The sequence below is a fragment of the Macaca thibetana genome, chromosome 20, assembly GCF_024542745.1.
Source record: "Macaca thibetana thibetana isolate TM-01 chromosome 20, ASM2454274v1, whole genome shotgun sequence".
Taxonomy (NCBI): domain Eukaryota; kingdom Metazoa; phylum Chordata; class Mammalia; order Primates; family Cercopithecidae; genus Macaca; species Macaca thibetana.
Window position 1 is genome coordinate 36,640,243 of NC_065597.1, and position 23,639 is coordinate 36,663,881.

At 47.6% G+C, this 23,639-nt stretch overlaps 1 protein-coding gene across 2 annotated transcripts; it reads right to left on the reverse strand.

Moving 5' to 3' along the window:
* Positions 1 to 6,446: 6,446 nt before the first annotated feature.
* Positions 6,447 to 13,404, reverse strand: IRX6 (iroquois homeobox 6). Of its 2 annotated transcripts, none has more exons than XM_050772648.1 (6): positions 12,032 to 13,404; positions 10,578 to 10,835; positions 9,801 to 9,910; positions 9,313 to 9,620; positions 7,886 to 8,494; positions 6,447 to 6,908 (listed from the first exon to the last, which is right to left on the reverse strand). In XM_050772648.1, exons 1-6 carry the CDS (start codon positions 12,074 to 12,076, stop codon positions 6,901 to 6,903), a joined length of 1,338 nt encoding a protein of 445 aa, XP_050628605.1. In that variant the 5' UTR covers positions 12,077 to 13,404; the 3' UTR covers positions 6,447 to 6,900. The 2 variants fall into 2 exon arrangements, with proteins under 2 accessions (XP_050628605.1, XP_050628606.1); XM_050772649.1 differs by having other exon boundaries at positions 6,447 to 6,905; positions 12,032 to 12,608.
* Between the last annotated feature and the right edge of the window lie 10,235 nt (positions 13,405 to 23,639).

Sequence of the window (23,639 nt, forward strand, 5' to 3'; positions counted from 1 at the left end):
TGGTGTTTTATTACGGCAGCCTGAGTTGAGACATTGTATCATGATCCCATGTTGAATGGGAGAGTAAAGTCTGGAAGTGCATTCAAAACTTGACTTTCATCAGTAATCCAAATTTGGTAAAGATGGCTATAAATGCTTTGCTTCTCCTGCCATGGAGCAGTAGAGTCAAATTCCCCTCCTCTTGAACCTGGATAGGCTCTAGTGACTTGTTTAACCAAAATAATACCATAGAAGTGGTGTTCTGGGACTTCTGAGGATGGGTCAGAAGAAGCCTTGCAACTTCCATCTCGACCTTTTGGGATACTTGCTCTTGAAACGCAGTCTGCCATCACGTGAGAAAACAAGTAACCCAAGGAAAGTCCTGCAGGGGGTGAAACAAGGATCCTCCTTGGAAATGGATCCTCTGGCTCCAATAAAGCCACCTCTTCTAATAGCACATGGAACAGAAGCAAATCCATCCTGCTGAGCCCTACCCAAATTACAGATTCTTTAGAAATGTCAATTATTGCTGTGGGTTCTTTCAGTCATTGTGCTTGGAGGTGATTTTTCCGCTGCAATACATAACTGGAATTTCAAGAAACACTTCCAAAACACCTCTACCTCTGCTCAAAGCCACCTCTGAACTGCCCCAGGGGTGAATTTGTTGGCCCATGTGCTGAGGATCTCCTGTGTGGGGGAGTCGCCTCCCACCTCCTGGGATAGGTGATGGGCAGAGCTGAAGGCTGCCTCTCCTGGCTAAACACAGGCCTCGAATGTTCAGGGTTACATTCAGCTTTGAGCTCCTCACAAACCATGTTGTCAATTGTGAACATCAGACCCCATTTTACCATGGGGGGAACATGGAATACATAGGGCTAAGGGAGAAGTCACAGGCTTTTAGACTTTCAGTCTTCCAATTTCCTCCCCACCCCTCTGCCCATCCACAACTTCTAGAAAATGCTGAGTCTGGAAAGAGAAACAGCCTGGTTGTAGTTCAGCGGTTCTCAACCTTAGGTGCAAATCAGAATCACTTGGGAGCTTAAGAAAATACTGCTGGGCCCACGCTTAAAGATGGGGTTTAATTGGTCTACTAATAATTTGCCACTGACAATGTGAGCTGGTCATGACATTAAATAATGCTGAATCTCAGAATAACCTAAATTATTCCCTTTTCAAGTCTCCTCCAATCATCTGATTACAAAAGAGAAGTCTCTGTTTGGTGCTAACGTGTCTTTAACAACTCTCCAACTCTTGCCATCAACCAAAATTTGGATTTTTGGATATTTGTCTGTACCCAAGCCTCTTGTTGACATGTAATCCCCAATTTTGAGGTGAGACCTGGTGGGAGCTGATTGGATCATGGGGACAAATCTCTCATGAACAGCTTGGGCCATCTCCTTGGTGGGGAGTGGGCTCTTGCTCTGAGTTCGCGTGAGTGTGTGGGCACCTTCTCCTTCATTCACTCTCTCTTGCTCCTACTTTGGCCATGTGACGTGCCTGCTACCTCTTTGCCTTCCACCATGGTTGTAAGCTTCCTGAGGCCTCCTTAGAAGCTGACTAGATAGATGCCAGCACTGTGCTTCCTATAAAGCCTGCAGAACGATGAGCCATTTAAACTTCTTTTCTTTATAAATTACCCAATCTCAGGTATTTCTTTATAGTGCTGCAAGAATGGGCTAACACATCACCGTAGCAGTCGATTGAGAAAACCATATTGCTTATAAAAGAGCCACACCACAACTTACCAGGAGAATGCTGAGTCTCAGAGACATTTGGTGACTTGTCCAAGGACTCAGGCCACTGGTCCTCCTTTTCCCCCTGCCCCAACTTAACATCTAATGAAGAAAATTATGCCAATAGAGGGGACCTCTGCCATATAATCAGTAGAGGCCCATTAGACTCCATTCGTTTTTTTTTTGAGACAGGGTCTCGCTATGTTGCTCAGGCTGGAGTGCAGTGACACGATCATGGCTCACTGCAGCTTCAACAACCTGGGCTCAAGCAAACCTCTAACCTCAGCTTCCTGAGCAGCTGGGAACACAGGTACATGCCATCACATCTAATTTTTGTGTTTTTTTGTAGATACAGGACTTCATCATGTTGCCCAGGCTGGTCTCAAACTCCTGAGCTCAAGCAATCTGCCCACCTCTGCCTCACAAAGCGCTGGGACTAGAGGTGTGAGCCACCGTGCCTGGCCTAGACTCCATTTCTTACTCTGATCCCAGCGTAAAGACAAAACAATTCCCACTGAGGGCGGGGAGAGGACGCATGGAAGGGAGGAGAAAGAATGAATTGTGGAGAAGATTAAGACTTTTTAGTTTAGGAGGCAACTTTCAAAAGTTACTTGGAGAAGGAATTCGGTTCAAAAAAGAAAGAACTTTCTAATACCAAGGTTGCAAGTGGCTGTGCCAGGAGACAACCACAGCGGAGAAGCCAAGCTCTTATCAATTCTCTTTCACTTAAGGTAGTCTTTCTTTCCTGCTGGCTTCCTCCAAATGTGTACAGATTCTTGACTGCATGCTCATGTTTTTGGACAGAATTCTCTTGTACACCATGGTACAGGCTACTACTCAGGTGCTTCTAAACCTGGATTCCTAAATCATCTTCAGACAGCTGGTACAAGCAAGTTAGCCTCCTAGTTCTCCTACTCGCCCTCCAATAAGAACACATCTTTGAGCTTCTGGGTGGGGTAGATGAACTAGATGAGGAGATTGAATGGGAATCCAGATTAAATCCTGGAGGAAATGCTTGCACCTGTTACTGGGATGTGATTTACTCTTGGCCAACAGCAGATGTCCAAGGCCCTCCTGTTGAGCTTAGAGTCTGGCCACTCAAGGTTCATCCGCCGCTATGCAGATCAGAGGCCCATCAGGCCACCTGGGGTGCTTGTTAACAAGACAGACCTCTCAGCCCACATCCTAGTGTGATTCTTTAATCTTTAGCTGATTTTGATAGTAGAATCCATGGGCTACATTTTGCCAAACACTGACCAGGCGTGTCTCAGAGAGTGTGTCCCTGGTAAATATGGGCAACGGGATAGGTAGAGATGTTCTTGGTCAGGATGCAGGGGTGGGTTCAAGAGGTACCACAAATTTTTTCCCGTTGGATATTTTGGAGAGGGAAGGAGGGCAACCTAGGAGTCCAGAGAATGAAATAATATACTCTAGACATTTAGAGTCTCAGAAATAGATGGTCTGCTTAATAATTAAATAAAGAAATCTTAAAATAATAGAATGCATTTGTAGTAGAACTTAGTGGTTAAAGAATCAGTCTTGCATAGAGCCTGCCTTTTTACTTGGTAGCTGGATAACTGACATTGAGTTATTTAACCTCTCTGAGCCTGTTTCCTCATTCATTAGTGGGGCATACTGTTAGGTGTGATATAGTATATCTTCTGACTATTGTAACCATATGAGTCAGCACATTTAAAAGACCTGGTGCAAGAGACTAAATGTGTGTGTCCTCCCAAAGTGTGTATGTTGAAATCTAATCTGCAGTGTGATGGTATCTGGAGCTGAGGACTTTGGGAGATAATTAGGTCATGAACTTGAAGCCTTCCCGAATGGGATTAGTGACCTTATAAAAGAGACTTCAGAGGGTTCTCTTGCCCCTTCCATGACGTGATGATGCAGTACGGTGCTATCTATGACCCAGGAAGCAGACCCTCACCAGATGCGGAACCTGCTGGCACCTTGGGCTTCTCAGCCTCCAGAAATGTAAGCAACACTTTTCTGTTTTTTTTATGAGTCACCCAGTTTATGGTACTCTGTAAAATAGCAGTCCAAACAGACTAAGACACATGGCATTGAGTCTGGCACATGGTAAAGGCTCTAGAAGTTCTTATTATCATCAACAGGATCATAGAATCTTAAAACTAGAAGTGACCACAGAGATCATCTAGTGAATCCAATGTCCATCTAGCGACACTAGCAGGAAATAAATAAATAAAGGCAGGCACTGGGTGTGCTGGGGGTTGGGGGGGCTCCCTTGGGTGGCTTCTCGTCTTTTCCAGAGGGCCTAGCCTCTGGTTGCTGCCCAGCTGAGGGAAGGGCCACTTTAGCCATAGAAGGAGTTTGGAGGTCCAGTTTGTATACATCCTACAAACCTGAGAACCTCAACTTTCTGCATTTACCAACATTTACTTTGCAGAGCTCACAGTCCAGCTGTCTGTGGGCACCAGCAGTCTCAGCCGAAGAGAGCAGGGCTGCAGCCTCCCTCCCCTTGCTCTGGCGTTTAATCAAGACAGTATTCAAAATATGATTCTGGGAGATTATATTGGGAGATTTGCAGGAGGCTCTCAGGGGGGCAGAGATAGTGGGAACAGATTGCCACTGGGGGCTTGAGGCTGGGATAATCACAGGCTCAGACGTGCCATTCTCAGGCCCTTCTCCTGGACCCCGGGAGCTCACCATCAGCTCTGGAGGAGACACTGAGCAGCAGGATGGAGAACTAGATCATCCCTGTATTTTACAGTGGCACAACTTGGAGGGGAAGGGGCTTGTCCAAGCCACAAAACAAGGCGGTAACACAATTGAGAAGGTAAAGCAGGTTTCTGGGATCCCAGACTGCCCTTCAGTCCCTCTCACACCCCACTGTCTCCAGCCAACTAGGACCAGATCTTTGAGATAAGCTTAGGCTGCAGGCTCCTGCTTTGGGCTGGGGAAGGCAGGGAGAGGCTAGGCCACCTAGGCAAGAGATGTTTCTTGCAGCTGGAGAGACAACCTCCTGGGGCCCTGGGTGGTGAAGCAGGGCAACTCGGGAAGGTCTCCTTTCCCAAGATTGAGGCTGAACTGCTGGAGGCGGTGTGCGGGTGAGATTCCCCCTAACCCCGACCCTCTGGGTCCTAGACCCTGCTCAGCCACATGAACTGAGTTTAGTGGGGTCCCTTCTCCAATCTGGTCTTCAGCTTCCCATCTCCAAGTGTTGACTCTCTGATTCTAAGGATCACTCTCCCCTCCACGAAATGGCTCTCTAGGGCCCTACTCTCAACTGGAAGCCCTAGGACGCCTCTGCCGCCTCTGCAGTCTCCGGAGGGGTCTACCTGGCCCCCCAGTAGGGGGTGGGGTCGAGAGTGCCTTGAAAGAAACCTCCAGCTAATGCTCTTTATTACAAGCTTTAATCCCGCAAAGCCGACTGGAAATAATGTTTATCTTTTCGCAGTTTAATTTTCCGGACCCTAAGCCGCGGGTCAGCGAGGGCGACTGAAGGTCCCTGGGGAGGTTGGGGGTGGGAGCAGCTGTTGCCCAGGAACAAAACGAAAGCAAAGAGGGGTCTCCCATAGGAAGCGCGGGCGGGTGTTTCGGCGGGCGAGCGAGAACCGAAAAGGGACATTGACTCGGGCGGAAAGCTGGAGTTGGTCTCCACCACGGACCGCTGTGACCCTGAGCTGGTCACCCGCTCTCCCGTTTGGGCTTAACCTTCTCATCTGATGAGGAGGTTTGCAGTTTTTGTAACTCATGATCTCTAAAGTCCCTTCCGACAGCAAAGCGGTCTCTTCCATAGAGAAGAAGGGCTAGGAGTTGGCGCGCTGCTTCGACTTCCCTAGCATTTCCAACCTCCACATTTCCCCTCATCGTCCTCCAAAGGTCTTCAATTCTCCTGCCCAGGAGAAGGACTCTGCTCGCCTGGATTTCAGTGACTTATAATCTGGCATCCGCGCTGGTCTGGAAAGCCTGGCCTGGCCGGACCCGGCCCTGGAGACGCAGCTCCCCAGGGATCCAGGCCTTGGGCGCACACCCCACTGCCTTTCCTCCTGCCTTCCCGCCCCATCTGCTCTTCGGAGCTCCCCTCTAGGGCACTGTCCCGGGTCCCTGCTTCTCTGCTAGCAGCGGTGCGCTCATTCCCTGGCTAAAGCCAAAGCCACTAGACCCGGGACGCGAACGCAGGCAGCCTCCCCGAGTCAGCATTGCGCGGGCGTCTTTACATCTCTTACCCCCAACCTCGCCGCTCGACACTCCTGGCAAGGGGGACAAAGACCCCTTCCCTGCCCGTCAGTTCCCATTGGTTGGCCTGTACCGGAAGTGTTTGCTGACACTTTTGATAAAACGGGAAGAATGCCCCCTCTCGCCTCACACCGACCCTGAAAGCTGCCTGACCTCGCCATTAGGTTCAGTTCGATCGGAGGAGCGCGGTCCTCATCACCCCTCCCCCCAGCAAACTTATAACCCAAGGACGAACCCGGAAACAGATGCAGTTTCCAGATAAACATCCTGACAAGTCCCACCACTTCCCATGCGCATGACCCGCGAGGTGGTCAGCTTGGCTCCACGGATTGGTCACGCAGCGGTTAGTCCGCTGAGCTGCAGTCGCCACGACCTTATCGGTTACCTTGTCAGTTTCTTTCCCAGCTACTAAAGGAACTGAGGTATGCAGCCCACGCCGCGCTGTCGCAAGAACCCCTGGCCGCAATGCATGTTTGCCTGCACCCCGATCTCTCCAAGCACCCCTGGCAAAGATAGGCCACACAGCATGGGTTTGGACTGATTATTTTTAAGGACACAAGGGGTTGGGAGGGAGAGAAGACGCACAGGGTCCTTAGTAGCCGGGTCTGGATGAAGTTACAAAGTGAGGGGGCGTGGTGGAGGTGAGAGACAGGGGTGAGCAGGAGAGGAAGCCTTGTTGAATCCAGAGGAGGAAGAGACTTGGTAGAGTCGTTGGGTGGGGCAGACTCGCCCAGCCTCCCACTCGGCCTTCCCCAAGGTGCCCTGCCATCTCCTCCGTGGGGTCGGCTAAGGTACAATTCTGCCCACCAACCCAGCTCTGTGTGCAAGGACAGCTGCTAGGAGGGTTTCTGTGTGTCTGTCTCTTAGGCAAAATGAGAGCTCCTGGTCCCTGGCAAGGTCTGGCAGCTTCTTAACCTGGAGATGAATTCGAAACGTGGGGCCCATTTCCAAGATTCTTTCGCAAATCGCAGCCGTTGCGCTAACCTGCTGAGAGAGGAAAGGTTGATTAAAACCCAAAGGCCGCTTAGTGGCAATTCTTAGGAAACCTCTGGGTCAGCCATGTCTCTTCTGAAGGCAAGCAAAGGGTCTAGAGGCAATTAGCTTGCCAGAGGTAATGTTTGGATCCGTTGTGTAAATTCAAATAACAGTGTAACCCACTTTTCTAAGCCAGCAGCTAATCCTGAGAGAAATTACTACAAAGAGCAGAATCTGACAGTAATTGCTGGAGGCTGCCTCATGCTTGGGGAATGTCCCTTTGTGGGGTGAAATTCCCTTCCACCAGGTCCTTAACACAGTGAAAAAACCAGCCAGCATAAGAGGACACTGATTGGCAGTCACTGGCCTGCCTGGGGATGAGCCCTTGGAAGAATGCTCTCCAGGGACAACACCAGTCTAGGGCCTGAAGCTGTTGACCGCAGGGGCAACTTCCCAGGGGTTTTGGTGGGACACAGAGAGAGCTGCAAGCTGGACTTAAGCACTGAGGTTAAATCTATGGTGTGCGTCTGGCCCACAATCTTAGACTTCTCCAAAAGCCCTGGTGCTTGCCCAACCCTAGTAAACTCTCTGAGCAGCACAGCAGGGGACCAGCGAGTCTCCTCTGAAGGGCAGGCAGGGGACAAGGGCGATTGTGCTAGAGGGGCATGGTGATGCACACCTGCTGAATTTGGCAGCACACTGGACCACGAATGCAGAGATCCTGGTTGTCCATCTCTCGAACGGATTTCTAAGTGATTCTAGGTAAATTACAGTCTCCCTGTGAGCTTATTATTATTTGGCTTTAAAGTAAGGGAGTACTAGAACTTATCTCTACGCTTCCGTCTGAAAGAGTGCTGTGAAGCAATCTCCCGTCAGGTCTGTGGCAGACCTGGGCAGACGGGAATGGCAGAGGGTGTGCAATTGCCGGGCAGGGCGGTGGGTGGGTGTCTTTTGCATAGATACTCCCAGCGCCGTTGGGGGCCCACTACCTTCTGCTCCAGACGGGTACTGGCACTGCACTACAGGCTCGCTCCTCCGCGGGCACGGCGCACAGTTCAGTGGTAGTCCCTGCAGGGCAAACCTGGGGTTTCCAAAGGCTTTGGCTATGCAGGAAGACTCGTCGCACGCGGAGTCTCTGGGGACTGAGAGTCGCCGGGCAGAGGCAGGAGGCTGTCCGGGAATCATATGGCACTCAGGACTTCGTGGCCTAGGCCGGGTTGGGGGTGCACCTTCGACAGCGCTGGCTGCCGCGGTGTGAGCCAGAGACCAGATGCGCGGTTTCTCCACGCATGGGTAGTGCATGGTCAACCTAGGGCCGCCTGTCTCCGCCGCGAGGAAGTCAGCTTCTTCCGATCCGGAAGGCTCACTGAAGCAGAAGCGGGGCGCGGCCAGGCCGCACTCCCTGCGCTCCAATCGGCCCTCTCGAGCTGCAGCGCAGGGCCCAGGCAGCGACTGCGCGCCCTTTCGGAACTCCGTCAGCCTGTCTGCAGCTGTGGCCACTACCTCCTTGTCTTCAGCTTCCTCCTCCTCCTCCTCTTCCTCCAGGTCTTCTAGGTCACTCAGCCGGAGCCCCCGGGCCTCCTGGCTAGCAGTAACTTCTGCAGGAAATCAAGACCGAGTGAGAAAAGCCCCAGGGCCCAAGGGAAATCGGAGGAATGCCCATCCCTGAGAAGCTTTTAGCAAGAAGCGCCCTGCATTCAGGGCATCCGCGGTGTCATTCACCAGACCTGCGGTACTAGCCCTTGCATTTGCCCCAGGGTTGTTGGCCGCCTGTCCCTGGGAAAGAATTCCTGCCCCAGCCCTGCCCCCACCCTTTAGCGGACTCCTCCTCTCGCGAGCCGTGCCAAGCCAAGGAAATGCCACATGGTGCTGCCTGAGTTCTGGATCTCAGTTTCTCAATTGTGAAAAACCAGGGGGCAGTTTTTCCTCCATTTCAATATTTACAAGTGACTGCTGTTATATCATTTAATTCAGCAAATATTTACTGAGCGCCAACTATCTGGCGGCCATCATTTAGGTATTAGGTGTGTAGGGCATACGGCAGTGAGTGAGGCTTCTGCTGGAGCTGGCATTCTAGAGAGGGTAGTTGGCCATGTAAACTTTCTCACAGTGACAAGTATGGCAAAGGAAATCCAAACAGGCTGGCAGAACAGAAAATAACTGGGAAGCTATTTTGGCTTGGATGAGTCAGGAAGAACTTTAGGAGGTAACACTTTGATGTCAAGAAGAAGCCGGTTGTGTAGAGATTTACAGGTAGAAAGCAGTGCACAGGCTAATGCTCTGAGACACGCAGGGAGGTGCAAGGGTAAGTCTGAGGACCTTCCAGAAAATCTACCCTACAGGGCAGCTTTTGAAAGACCAAACTGCTTGAGGGCTTGTAAAACCCTTAAGGTGGAGTGGTGAATGTTTTCAGTACCTTTGGTGTCAGCGTTTAGGCAGCCTAGCGAGTCCTCCTCTCCTCCCTCTGCCTTCCTCTCCTCCCCACCTTTGTTCTTGGGTGCCCACGTCATTTTGTTCTCTTTCTTGAGGCGCCGGCGTGCGTTGGCAAACCAGGTGGACACCTGGGTGAGGGTCATCTTGGTGATGATGGCCAGCATGATCTTCTCACCCTTAGTGGGGTAGGGGTTTTTGCGGTGCTCATTAAGCCAGGCCTTGAGTGTGCTGGTGGTCTCCCGGGTGGCATTCTTTCGGCGACCAGCGCCACTCAATTCCACTGCGCCATACCTGTGGGGGAGAACCTGGCTCACATTCTAGAAGGGGAACAAGGAACTGCAGGCAGAGGGCAGTCTGTGGCCTGGAAGTGTGGTTCAGCTCCCTCCTTCTCCCCTGCCCCCATCCACCCTACCTTGGCAGTAGGGGAGGAAAGCCTCCCAGTGCCAGTCACCAAGGCCCTTCACTCCTTACCGTTCATATTGGTACTGCCCCAGAGTCCGCTCATAGGGATAATAGGCTCCTGGTTGTGCCAGGCTGGGTGTAAAACTCCCTGCAGCCTCCTTAAATTCATACTGTGGATTCTGGAGGGAGAGAAAAAGAGAATTCAGGACTACAGTTGGGGAGGGGGCACATGGGGTGGTAGCTAAGGGTCTGGTTCAAATCCCAGTATGGCCACTGGTACTGGTCGTGTGATCTTGGGCACAGTTGCTTAACCACTCTGTGCCTCAATTTCTTCCTTGGTAAAATGGGGATAATAGTACTGATAGGTTATTGAAGAAGACCATGCTAGCAGAATGCTTGGCAGAATCCCTGGTGCCAAATAAGCAGTAGTTAAATATTAGCTGCTGTTATTACTGTATCACTTACCCCTCCCCCTCCTCTCCACACACAACACACACCAGCTGGGGCATTTCCTGCTTTACTCTTCTTCAGGAGCTTTTCTCTGACCCTTTGTATCCCTGTGACATTGGGTAAAGTATTTGAACCCCTGTGCACCTCTATTTCCTCATTCATAAATTGAGATTAATGATGACTTGCCTACCTCACAGAATTAATAGAAGTATAAGTGTTTTCTAAACAGTATGAAGTTCAAGTTCTGCAAACTGTAATGTACTGTATTTTTTTGTCCTCCTTATACACAGTCCTAACCATTTCCTTTCCTCAGGAGGTGTGGGTCTTTCCTTGACTTTCTCTGGATTTCACCTGTCTCTACTGCTCACGCCCCGGGGACTCCACCCCTGTACTCACCAGTGCCCCATACAGTGCGGGGGGCTCCGGGCTATAGGGCAGGTAGCCAGGGTAGCTCTGGGCAGCTGCAGCGGCCGTGTAGGGGGCTCCATAGATGCCCAAGGTGGTGCCCAGCTCTGGTCGTGCACTGCCCAGCAGTCGACTATCATAGGGTGCACAGCAAAGAGTGGGCGCTGGGGTGGAGCCTGATGCTACATCTGAGACTGAGCGTGGGGTAGATTCGCAGCATGTGGTGCTGGAACTTGCCGACACCAGAAACTACAGGGGCAAGAAAGAGGGCACTGGAGGTCAGAGACCCCTGCCTCCGGCTGGTGGGAGCTAGAAGCAAAGAGGGTGAAATCAGATTGCTCCTTCATTCATTCCTTCATTATGCATTAACTAAATGCCACCCGGGCTGAGCATTCTGTTAGGTGCTGGGACGGGAATTATAAAAGGCATTTTAACCAAAATACCCTTATAGATGCGCCTATGCCATTGCTAAGGCCCCAGAGCCCCAGGAGGCTGGGAAAATGTGAATATTCTGAAACTGGAATTAAAGACACCAAACCCTCAGCCCCCTTCCCTACCCTCCTCACAGGATCCTGCAAAGGCGGAGCTAGAAGGTGGCCTTAGAGACCATTATTAACGTCTCATTCCTGCTCCCCATTTTATAGATTGGGAGTGGAGGATCAGAGAGAGTGTGAGACTTGTCTAAGATCACACAGCAGGTCAAAGGTCGAGCCGGCACTAGACAACAGGAAAATACACTCAGAACTCTAGAGAAAAGCTGCAGAACAGTGGAGGGGGTGTCCGCAGAACTTTTCCAGGAAACCCTTGTCAATGCACAACATCCACTTTGGTTTGGAAAATCGAGGGAGCCGGAGAGCTTAGGCCCGCCCAAGGAAGGGGTAGGAGAAGAGTCCAGGTCAACAAATGAACAACAATATGGCGAGATGGACAGCGTCGTAGCCTACAAGTCCTTCCTTCTTTCTTTCTTTCTTTCCTTCCTTCCTTCCTTCCTTCCTTCCTTCCTTCCTTCCTTCCTTCCTTCCTTCCTTCTTTCCTTCCTTCCTTCTTTTCTCTCTGTCTCTCTGTCTCTCTCTCTCTGTCTCTCTGTCTCTCTGTCTCTCTCTCTCTCTTTTTCTTTCTTTCTCTTTAAGACACTCCCGGCCACCTGAGACTTCTGTATAGGAGGAGGCCTGACTGGGAGATCCCTGTGATCCCACCCACCTCACTGAGCGCATGGTCAGAGTGTCCGTGTTTCAGGTCACAAGATTTTCCAGGGTGCACTCCGGGGTGAAATGTTCTCATTTAGGGATTGGGGATGTCAGAGGAGGCTGTGACACATTACCCTGGTCCTTGCTCCTTCGGGCTTCCCGCAGGACACAAGAGGAGGAAGATCAGAGACAGGCGCCGGGCACTAGGCACTCCCTCCACCCAATCCGTCCCCTGTCCCCCATAGAGGCGCCTCTTACCTGGGAAGCGTCGCTGTACGGGTGTCCAAAGTGCGGGAAGGACATGGTGGCTGTCCCTGGCACGCCTCTCTCTTCCCTTTCGAGTTCCCGTCTCAGCCCAACTGTTCGGCGCTCCCAGCAGCGCGGCGTCTCAGTTCCTTACACCGTGGCGGGTGCCCAGCGCCGGTTCCTCCGCCTGGTTGGCCCGAGTGGAGGCAGAGCCGAGGGCAGCCCGGCTGCCGAGCCCTGCGCTCCGGAAGGCGCCCCTCCGGCCCGTGGGGTCCGGAAGACAGAAGGGCCCATGGATGGGCAGGGAAAGGAAGAAGATGTTGGTTCCCAAAGGCGCGTGGTGGCGAGGTGAGGTGCGGCACGGCGCGGGGCTGTGAGGCTCCAGAGGTGTCCCAGTCAAGGTGGCCAGAGGCTCAATGTGACGTCACGGTAATCCTGAGCCGCCAGACGGGACCCCGGGCCCCGGGGCCCCGGGCCACCAAGCGTGCCAAGGGCAGCCAGCCCGTGCGCGCGCGCGCACTCTCACCCACACTCACACTTGCTCCGGGAGGTTTGTGCAGCTGGCGAGGAACGTCAAAGACCCTGACCCTCTCTGCTCGGCGCTGAATCCTACCCCTTTTCGCCAGGAGCTCAGGCGCGCGCGCGCACACACACAACCTCTCCAAATTACCCGGGAGAAGTAGGAGAAACGCCTCCCTCTGAGCCGCGCAGGCCCCTGGCGCAGCGCGCTCACCTCCTCCCCTGCGGCCCGGAGGAGGCGAGAGGCAACCGGGGCGGCGAGGGAGGAGAGAATACAAAAGAAGAGACAGGAGAAAAGTGGGGGAGAAAGGCAAGAGGGAGAAGGAGGAGGGGAGAGGGGAGACATGAGTCTGAGTGAATAGAGGCGCGCGGGGGAGGGGGAAGGAGCTGGGGTGGGCGAAGGCTGGGCGGAGGCTGAGCACTGGCAGGTGGAGGAGAGCAGAGGCCCGGGGGAGAAGCCTCCAGCCCGGCTCCTCCGCCCCTGCGCTGAAGGAAAGTTTGTTCACGCCACAGGCCCGGCTCTCGTTGGAACAGCTCCGGGCAGCGTCGGTGGATCCCACTGGCCCGCCCATCTTTGTCCTCGGGGATCTGGTTCCCCGCCTCAGCCTCCTCAGGACTTGGGCTAGATTCCGACTCTGCAAGCCCTGGCGTTGCCCAGGCCTTGACCTTGGGACTTCTCTGCAGCTGCCTGGTCCTCGAGTAGGCCGGATAGCGCCCCCTCGAGGCCGAGGCTCAGGATCCCTCAGATTCGGTCGGGAAACTGGCCGGGTCCGATCCCTGGTATCCGCAGGCTGCTTGCTAAGATCCCTGGGCATCTCTTCCGAAGGCAAGGCTTGGCTGCCTCGCGCGCACCGCCCGCAGTGGCCGCGGGGCAGCCAGGGAGGCTGAAGAAGGCGCCCGGTCCGGGCTGCAGCCCCTGCGCTCCGCTGGGGGTGGCGCTGGAGAGCCGCAGTGGAGCGCTCCGGGAGGGTGGCCCATTCCCTGCGCTCCTCCTGGACGCCCGGCTGGGCCCAGCGGTCAGACCACCCCCTCACTCCATCCCAGGGGTCTTCAAAGGGACACTGATGGGTGGGCGGTGGCGGGGGTGGGGGGGGGAGGCTCGTTGGTATCCAGGAGGTGGCTGCCTCCTCCAGGCCTAGTCCCCGGACAGGGCACCTCCAGTTTGCGAGCACTGTAGACTGCACATCTGAAGGCTCAATACTCAGGTCACAGCTGCCCTTCTGAGAGCCTCCAACCCGCGACGTCTAGGGGCGAAAAGGGACTGTCGCTCTGGTAGGGGAAGGTCTTCGGTGGGCACTGCAGGGATCCAGTGGGATTTGCAGGCCAGAAACCTCAGAAAGCCTTGCTTTTCACTTAACGGGGTCACCGCGCTTTATACTTTTAAAATGCTCTCCCAGGACCTTGCTGCAACTCCTCCGAGGAGCCATAGGGGTTGGTTCAAGGGCCCAGTTTTATTTTCTAGTTGAAACGCGAGAGCCTGTGGCCCAGAAGATAGCAACGGCTCTGGGTTCTTGCATGAGGTGGCGCAAGGTCTGGGGCCCTGGACGGGGCATGCCTCAACTCCCAGTTTGCCACTAGCACCTTACAGAGAGGGAACTGGTCACTGGGAGCCACTGATCTCTTTGGCATGACATCTCTAGCTCTCCACACCCTGTTTTAAAAACACATTCTGTAGAATGCTCAAGGAGCTTAAAGAAGCCACAAACCAGAGACTCCTCTGCTTAAGAGATTATTAACATGAGGACAAGCTCCATTCTAAATACTAACAAACACAGCTGCTGCTGCTGCTGCTGCTGCTGTTACCTTGGAGAAACCTTGCATTCATCCCGGGAAACTCCTAGTTAGGAAAAGAATTATAGTCCTCACCAGATTGACTTAGTGATAAAAATTCACAGTCATAGATAGATCCCTTGATTTTTCAAAATGCACTTTGGAACTATCCACACATTTGCAGCTTGGATACATCTAGGCTATTTTTTTAAAGTAAGAATTGGAGAGTATTCATTAAATTCATCCCTTGGGGAAGATTACTGCTAATTAATTAATTGCAAACATTTCCAGAGGGAAGGTATGTCAATTGTAAAGTAATAAAATTAGATAGTCGAAATACTGACTCAGCAACTTCGATTGCCCATTTGTTCCTAAGCAGAGTTTTTTTAAATTTTATGACAGAAAAATGGGGCTGGTGGTGGAGAAAAAGCATTAGTCCTGTCCCTTGGCGATATGGTTGCAAAGGAGAAACTACCATATAGGAATTATTGATTTTTAGCTGATTTATAAGACTTCTGTTGTATCAATGCTGTGTGCAGGGCCTCCAGGCCTACTTCTTGTCTTTGCTCTCTAGGATTTGAGAAAGGGAACACAATTTTTAAAAAGAAAAGAGGATGTTGAGGAACAGTGGGGAAGGAAATTGGGAGGTAGGACTACGAAGATATCTGGGCATTTTTCTTCTTCTGGAAAGAAACAAAAACAAACAAAAGAGCAGGTTTTATGTTAAGACACCTTTTCTATTGTCTTCAAAGTTGCTTGATGGTTTTTTGTGGCTTCTATCAGAATGCTTCCCAGGGAGCAAGGCCTGCCATGTCTCCTCTGGCTTCCCAGCCTTGCAAGACCTTGATTTAATATTTCCTTTCCAGAGAGAGGCTGCATCCGTGGTAAACCTCCCCTGTTTTGCTGACATTTGGTTGTTACCACCTTGAGCATTTAACGGGGTTTCCTAAAAATAGTTTTTATGAAATGTGCCTATTCTTCTTGTTATTTTGGGACCCTCATAACAAAACAATGTCAGTGGGTTAAGCCAATATCAACCTCTGTCTGGCAGAAACCTCAGGTGAGAAGATGTCTGTTTCTTGGAAAGTCTGATTGAGGGGAAGCTGCAGTGGAATTTGCTTTTGTCCTCCTGATGGTTCACAGATTCCCACTTCAGCAGTCCGAGCTTCTCCACCCCGGCAGCTTTTCATTGCTTTGTTCAGCGCTGATTAATTTACTTTCGGAGAAAAAGCCCCAATTGTATATGTGTACACATAGAATTTTATTGAAGCAAGTAAATAAATCCATCAAATATAGACCCTCCCAGTTACATTTAAGGGAGTCATTCCACCTAAAGTATTTTAAACAAATGATAGAGATTCTTTTGTTGTACTGTGCAACATGCCTGATAGTTCCTCTAGCTGCTCATTAAAACAAATATGAAACAAATTAAACAATCAAAAGCCTATCTGCACCAGAGAGTACTAATCCACATTGTTTATTTGAAGCTCTTATTGCTTTGCTTCAAATGCACTGAAGTTCCTGAGCAGGCAGAGTAAAGGATGTATGTTTCACAATAAGCTTGCATGCAGGTACCACAAAAGACAAACAAACAATAAAAGAGGGAAAACAAACTGTATTTCATTATTTTCGGTTAAAAATGTCTACGATTTTCTCATGATTTATAAAGACAGCAGATTTTACAGGGGGAAATATAACAATCTGGAAATACCCCAAATCAACTTCAAATGCCTCAGATCCCAGATGGAATGAGTGAGTACATGAACATAATAACAGAGTTGAAAATGTGCTAAATTATATTTTTTAAGTATGGATTTTTTAGTGACTGTTTTTGAACTGAGAAGAATAAAATTTCCTCAAATCTATGCATGAATGAACAAGTGCATCTGGACAGATGCATCTATAATTTATACTGATCAGTCACTGCAGGTCTCATGGAGTAAAACCGAAATGAACACTAATTGTTTTGACGGAAGTAGTGTGCATAGCATCTGATTGTGAAATGCAGTGAGTCCCTACCTTGCCTGAATACATATTGTCAACAGTAACTCTGGCATCAGGAGGAGAAAATAAAAAGAGAGTAATTCCCAGATGAGAGTGTTGATGTCTCTTGTCAAAAAGGCAGCAAATAGAAAGAATTAACTTCTTCGGGATAAAGTAAAAAATAAGACTGAATGCAGGGGTCTTGGTTTGACAGCATTGTATTTCAGTTTAGAGTTAAAATTAGTAAAGTGTGTTAATAATAATAAAATTCTGTAGCATTTGTAGAGTGCTTGGGAGCTTTCCGAAACACCTCTGCTGTATCTTATTTAAGGCTCATGACAAGGATATTGGAGAGGTGAGAAGCAAGTCTAAGATCACACAGCCAAGTAAGTGGCAGAGGAAGGATCAGACTTCAGACCTCCTGATTCTGGGTCTTTTCACAGAACCATGTTTCAAACACCTAGAAAGCCAGGCACAGCCAGGAGATATTGCTAACTCCAGTTGGACTGTGTGAATTCACATATTGTGTGCCATGATGATGCAGTGTAATTTAGCAGAAAAAACATCTTAAAGAGGTGTCACTGTAAGAAAATTAAGTTCAGGGTCTGTGTGCCCTGTTTTACATGAATCTGTATTATGAAAGAGCTTATGTAGTAATTGAGAGTTTTATAAATTTGGTGTGAATCTTTAATTGAATGGCAAAGAGCAAACAGACCCAGCCATGACTGATATATACATCCAAAAACCAAAATAGCACCCCTCCCTGGCTGAAAAAAACCATCTTAAAAAAAAAAATCTAAAAGATAGTGTCTCTATTTCTACAATGGTTTAAAAACAATTCCTTGAAATTAGTTACGGACTATTTTCAGGAAGAGGAATTTTTAAAAATCTGGTTTTGGCATCAGTAGGTGGGGAGGTTTGCTGCATTAATTTCAAAGCAGTTTTTATGTATAAAAATTCTTGATTATTTTTATCCTGTGGATGATGGCATCTTTCTAATGAAAAGCTCAAGGCATCTGATGTGTTTTCAAGGAATTAAACTTTTAAGTAAACAACAGATGTATGGATTTGAAAACCAGGGAATAGTTTTTGAAGTCTAAGTCTTTGGAAAAGAAATGCGTGTAAGAAATTAAGACTTTAAAGGAATAACACACAGGGACTCACTGGGATAAGATGCTATGCCCTTTTCTCCCTATGTGATAGGACCTAGAAATGGTCCTTCAGTATACAATTAGGGAGTAGAATCATGGCCTAGACAATCAAGAAAGGGAACCACAGTGTTGCTGGCTTCGGCTACAGGAGGGGCTCTGTGTTTTTGCAAACAGCCCTCTAACTGAAGCATTGCTAACATGCAGTTTATAAGGATATTTTGTCATTCTTCCCCCTAAAGGATTTCACCGCCGTAGACGTGAAGCTTTCAATTAAGACATGAGCAGCTTCCAGCTTTATACATTTTCATCTTATTAGCAGCATTTCCCTAGAATTCTCTTCCTCATGCTTTCCTCCTACTTTTAAAGCTGAGCATTAGAACTGGCCGGGATCATTCTTCTCTGTGCCACCTGGGGCCCACTACTTTAGGGAAGCTGGGACCATTTGTAATGTCACGTGCTAGCCATAGGTTATTTATAACAAATCTTCACAAATCAATAAAAATATGGAAAGTATATCATTTGTAAAGAAAAAGGAGAGAGAGAGAGAAACACATGAGACATGCCCATTAAGGGCACAGCCATTCTAATACCTGTATGTCTGCTTAGGTCTGCAATTAAAAACATTCTGATAATAAATCTCCTTGCAGTCTCTTTTAATGCTTTTAACTTTCCTGAAGGTTCAAATTGGTATCCCAAAAATGTGCCAGGACTTTCACAAGATATTTTATAGACTCATAAATAAATACGGCAATTAATCTATGCTATATTTCTTTCATATTTGATGACAATTTATTATGGCATTCACCCACTCGGTGCACAAAAACTCTAATGCACTTAAAATCGGATTTCAAACCAAACATTTTATGGGAAAATATAGTATTGATCATCCATTTAAAGACATCATGAGGATAATTCATAACCTGTTGTAAAAAAAAGATCTCATGAGGACCCTACAGATGAGTGGGGTGGTAGAACAGTCTATTCATAAAACCAGAGCTATTGGATCTGTTCCTCTTGTTTTCTTCATCCATCTTTGAGTTTTCCAGCACTGATTACTTTTGCATGTTGCTGTTTTATAAAAAAAATTTCTTCCATGACATTTTTCATAGTGACAGAGGTTGTGGAATATTACAGTGAGTATTTTCTATTGCAATTTTCTGTTGAAATTCTGACTGCAGAGAGTTTCAGAGGCAATAGAAGATGTTTCTGTTACTTTGGAGTCAAAGCTATTATATGGTCATCATCATCCTTGTTTGCTATTGACAGATTGTGGTGGTTTAAAGCAATCTCACACCCCTAACAGACTATGGTCCTAGAATACTACGAATGCTTGAATATCTTTTGTGCATGTACGGTACGAGGGAGTCGTAAGAAAATGAGAGAATACAAAGATGCTAGTCCTTCTCTTCAAGTAGCATACAGACTGTCTGGAAAGAAAGACACACATCATTCATTCAACAGACATTTTTTGAGTGTCTACTAAATGCCAAGCTTGGTTCTAGGAGGTGAGGATTTAGCACTGAATAAAAGCAGGTTCCTGCCCCCAGCAGGCTACAGTTCATTGGTTAAATATTTTCAGATCATCCTGGAATCTCTTACCTAACACCATAATAATTTGGAAAAGGGGCTTAACGTTGATGGAATGCACAAAAGATTCTAACCACAAGGTTGAGTACTTTTTAATTATGTGTAATTTACCCTTCATTCATCCCTTTACCAAACATTTACTGAGTGCTTGTTATTAAAGAACACTGAGTTAGCAATTGGAGATTTAGTGTCAGCAAGACAAAATATTTGCACCTGTGGACTTTACAATTTAGCTATATTTTCTACCTAAAAAGTGATTATTATTTGTTTCATTTTATAGAAGTTAAAGTCTATGAGAGAGAAACTTGCCCAGTGTAACAGAGCTAGTATTGACAATCTAGGCTTTGAGCTCAAGCTGCTGGCTTCCAAGTCTTCAGAAAATAACACATATCAGATTAAGTGCTTAATTGCCAAAGCAATGTGATTTCAAAAATCATGACCTCACCTAACATGTAGTTGATCTGTGCTGCCATGTTCCTTTTACATCACATGGTTGGCTTTCTCTGCTCTTTTATGTCTATGCAATACCAAATATCGGTATGGAAAATGAGAAAGTTGGGGCATTCAAATAGATGTTACAGTCTTCTTGACACCAGTGCCTTTGGACGCTCAGCTGATATTTTACACATTTGCCTTCACTTACTGCCACAGTTAACATCCAAAGAATGACCATGCAAATATACCTCTCATAAATACTGGATGTTGGGGCTGGAGGAGGGAGTATAGCTAGGTTGGAATTTTGGAACATCAGCATTTCAGTTGCCTGAAATCTTCTCACATTACCTGTTACATGTGTAACACTTTCATAACTTGCTTTCTGCTACTCTCCCTGTTACTCTGGGGGTTACATGGGGCAGCTTTTCTCACCCCCTTTTCACAGATGAGCAACTGAGGTTCACAAGGGTTAAGCCAGTGGCTCAGGTCACATAACTGATTAGCATAAGAGAAAACCCAACTACCTTTTGGTGTTTGGATTGCTGTCTGTCCTATTATGGACTTAAACACCTTTTTCAAGAAGGCTTAAAGAACATAAGAAAAGTCTGGTCTTGGAGTTTGACACAGAATTTGGTGGCAGCCCAGCAGCATTTTCCACTTCTGGGAAGGGGGCACCTTGCGTCTTTCATTTTGGTTTGGAGACTGGATTTTCCATCACAGTTTTAATGCCACATGAACTTCTGCTTTCTGGTTGTTCAGGTTTGCTCCAACCACAGGTCCAAAAGAGAAAGAGAGTTTGCAATGTTCATGACAATTACATAGGCACAACGCTAAAGCTGAAGTATTTAATCAATGAGATAAACTCACCAACGAGATCTTGGTGTGGGTCTCTTTGCCTGCATTTCTGAAGCCCTCTGCCCTGAAGCTGACATCTTTTAGAGGTGGGTAGCTAGGTTTCCTCCCAGGCCCATGCTGGGCTGAGTCTGCAGAGATGGAGGCATTGGGAATCATGTCTATCTCATGGCCGGGAGAAAATGGACTTGACAGAGACAGCATGAAATACAGGAACGGGATTAGACTGTCAGTGTAGGCCGGAGAACATAAACCATTTCCTGTGTCACTCTTAGGCTCGAGGGCAGACGTAGAGCAGAGGGGAAACCTGCAACTATAATTATAAAATAGAAATTTATACATATAAATAAAGGAAAGGAGGAGAGTGGATATTAGCCACTAAAACTCTTTTTACATTATAAACACCACAGGGATATGAAAAAGTAGTGTAGGGATTAAGGGCATCTTTTTGCTTTGGGACTAATTTATTACTCTAGATAATGCAGTTAAAGGAAAAAGGGAAAATTGATACTTGGTTGTTTCTCTGTAAAAGTTAAATGTGAATTATGGGAGGGTCCTGCCCTTGGCTGTAAACACGCAATGGTGAAGAATAAGGCAGCCAAGGGTTGAAGAGAGCAAAGCCCTGGTCTGGGAGACAGAACTCTGGAATCTTGCCCTGGCTCTGCCTCTGATTGCCTGGTAGGCTTGGAGAAGTCTCTTCCCCCTGGGAGCCTCAGCTTACTCATCTGCAAAATGGAGACATTTAATTTGTTAATCTACAGAGGTCACTTTCTTTTCCAGGACCATAAGCCCCTTCTCCTAACTTTAAATGCAGTCCTTACCTTTGGTGGTGCATCAGAATCTTTAAAAAGCACAGATACTTAGCCTCACCCTCTGAGATTCCGAGCAAGCCTGCCATAGGACCCAGAAATCTGTATTCAATGAAAACATGAAATAAAAGTAGAACATGCAAGTGATGAAAGGTCAACAACCTGTGGGAGATGTGGCTGGCTGTCCAGCTGCTCCTTCCTTGCTCCTTCCTTGCTAACAACACCTTCATGTTGTCCGGCATGGCCAAGTGCAGTCACGGCCTTCTGCTCCTGAGTTTCTGGCATCTCCTGCTCAGGGGAGAGGAGCATGCCACATGACTCAATTCTGCTCCATAAAACCCGGAGTAAATCTGAATGGGAGATTCTGAAAGAGCATTAGTTTTCATAATAGAAGAGGACAGAGGCAGTGGTGTCACCTCCCCCTTCTTTTGAACATGAACATGATAACTAAGGCATTTATTAATTCAACAATGTTTATTGAGAACTTACTCTGCACCTGGTAGGGTTTTAAGGTGCTGGGATATGGCTGAGAACAAAACAAAGTCCCCATCCTCACACAGCTGACATTCTAGAGCAGAAGATAGACAATAAACAAGGTACACAGGCAAAATATATGGATGTTGGATGAAGAAGAATTCCATGGAGAAAAAAACAAAACAAAGAAGGAGAGTAGCTATGACAGTGAGGCCAAGATAATTGCAAGAAAGTAGCCCTGATACCAAGGAGCCAATAAACCACTACTTCAGTACTTCTAGTTATGTAAGACAAATAAACTGGTTTTGTTTAAGTCTCTGTTAATTTGGTTTTCTATTACTTACAGCTGAATGAATTCCTGAGCCAGTGTGTAGGAGGGTGCAAAGAGACAAATAAGTCATATGATTATTTCATCCCCACTCCCAGATGCATGGGCTCTGAACAGTTTCTTGGCTGCCTTCCAGAATTTTCTATGTTAATAACATAAATATAAGTTATACATAGGAAATTTCTCTCTCTCTCTCTCTCTCTTTCCCCCACTCACCATCTCTCTCTCTCTCTCTCTCTCTGTCACACACACACACACACACACACACACACACACACACACGTAATGGCAGCTTGGTGGTTGGGAGATGGAGGCAGCTGATATGGTATAGCATAATATATGGACAGCCTGATTAGTGGCCCCACCACTTACTAGCTACATTATCTTGAACAAGTTGCTTAGCCTCTGTGTTCCAATTTCCTCATCAGTAAAATGGGGATGATAAGCCTGCCACACAAGTTTCTTCTGATGATTTAATAATTTATTATGTAAAACACATAGAACTGTCCCTCGTACATTGCAACCACTCAGAAATGTTAGCTATTTTTCTATAGGGAATGCCATTCTACTGCTTTTCCTTTTCACTTAAGAATCTATTTGTAAACTAGAAAATCTAGAAGAAGTGGATAAATCCCTGGACACACACACCCTCCCAAGACTGAACCAGAAAGAAGCTGAATCCCTGAATAGACTAATAATGAGTTCTGAAATTGAGGCAGTAATAAATAGCCTACCAACCCCCTCCTCCCCCAAAAAAAGTCCAGGACCAAACGGATTTACAGGTGAATTCTACCAGAGGTACAAAGAAGAACTGGTACCATTTCTTCTGAAACTATTCCAAACAGTTGAAAAGGAGGGACTCCTCCCTAACTCATTTTATGAGGCCAGCATCATCCTGATACTAAAACCTGGCAGTGATGCAACAACAACAACAACAACAACAAGTTCAGGCCAATATCCCTGATGAACATTGATGCAAACATCCTCAATAAAATAGGGGAAAACTAAATCCAGCAGCACATCAAAAAGCCTACTCACCATGATCAAGCCAGCTTCATCCCTGGGACGCAAGTCTCATTCAACATACACAAATCAATAAACGTAATTCATTACATAAACAGAACTAAAGATAAAAACCACATAATAATTTCAATAGATGCAGAAAAGGCCTTTGATAAAATTCTATATCCCTTCATGTGAAAAACTCTCAGTAAACTAGGTAGTGAAGGAACATACCTCGATATAATAAGAGCCATTTATGATAAACCCTCAGCCAATATCATACTGAATGGGCAAAAGCTGGAAACATTCCCCTTGAAAACCAACACAAGACAAGGATGCCCTCTGTCACCACTCCTACTCAATACAGTATTGGAATTTCTGGCTAGGGGTATCAGGCAAGAGAAAGAAATAAAGAGTATTCAAATAGGAAGAGAGGAAGTCAAATTGTCTTCGTTTGCAGATGACATAATCTTATATCTAGAAATCCCCATTGTTTCATCCCAAAAGCTTCTTAAGTTTATAAGCAGCTTCGGCCAAGTCTTAGAATGCAAAATCAATGTGCAAAAATCACAAGCATTCCTATGCACCAAAAACAGACAAGCAGAGAGTGAAATCATGAATGAACTCTCATTCACAATTGCTACAAAGAGAATGAAATGCCTGGGAAAACAACTAAGAAGGGAACTGAAGAACCTCTTCAAGAAGAACTA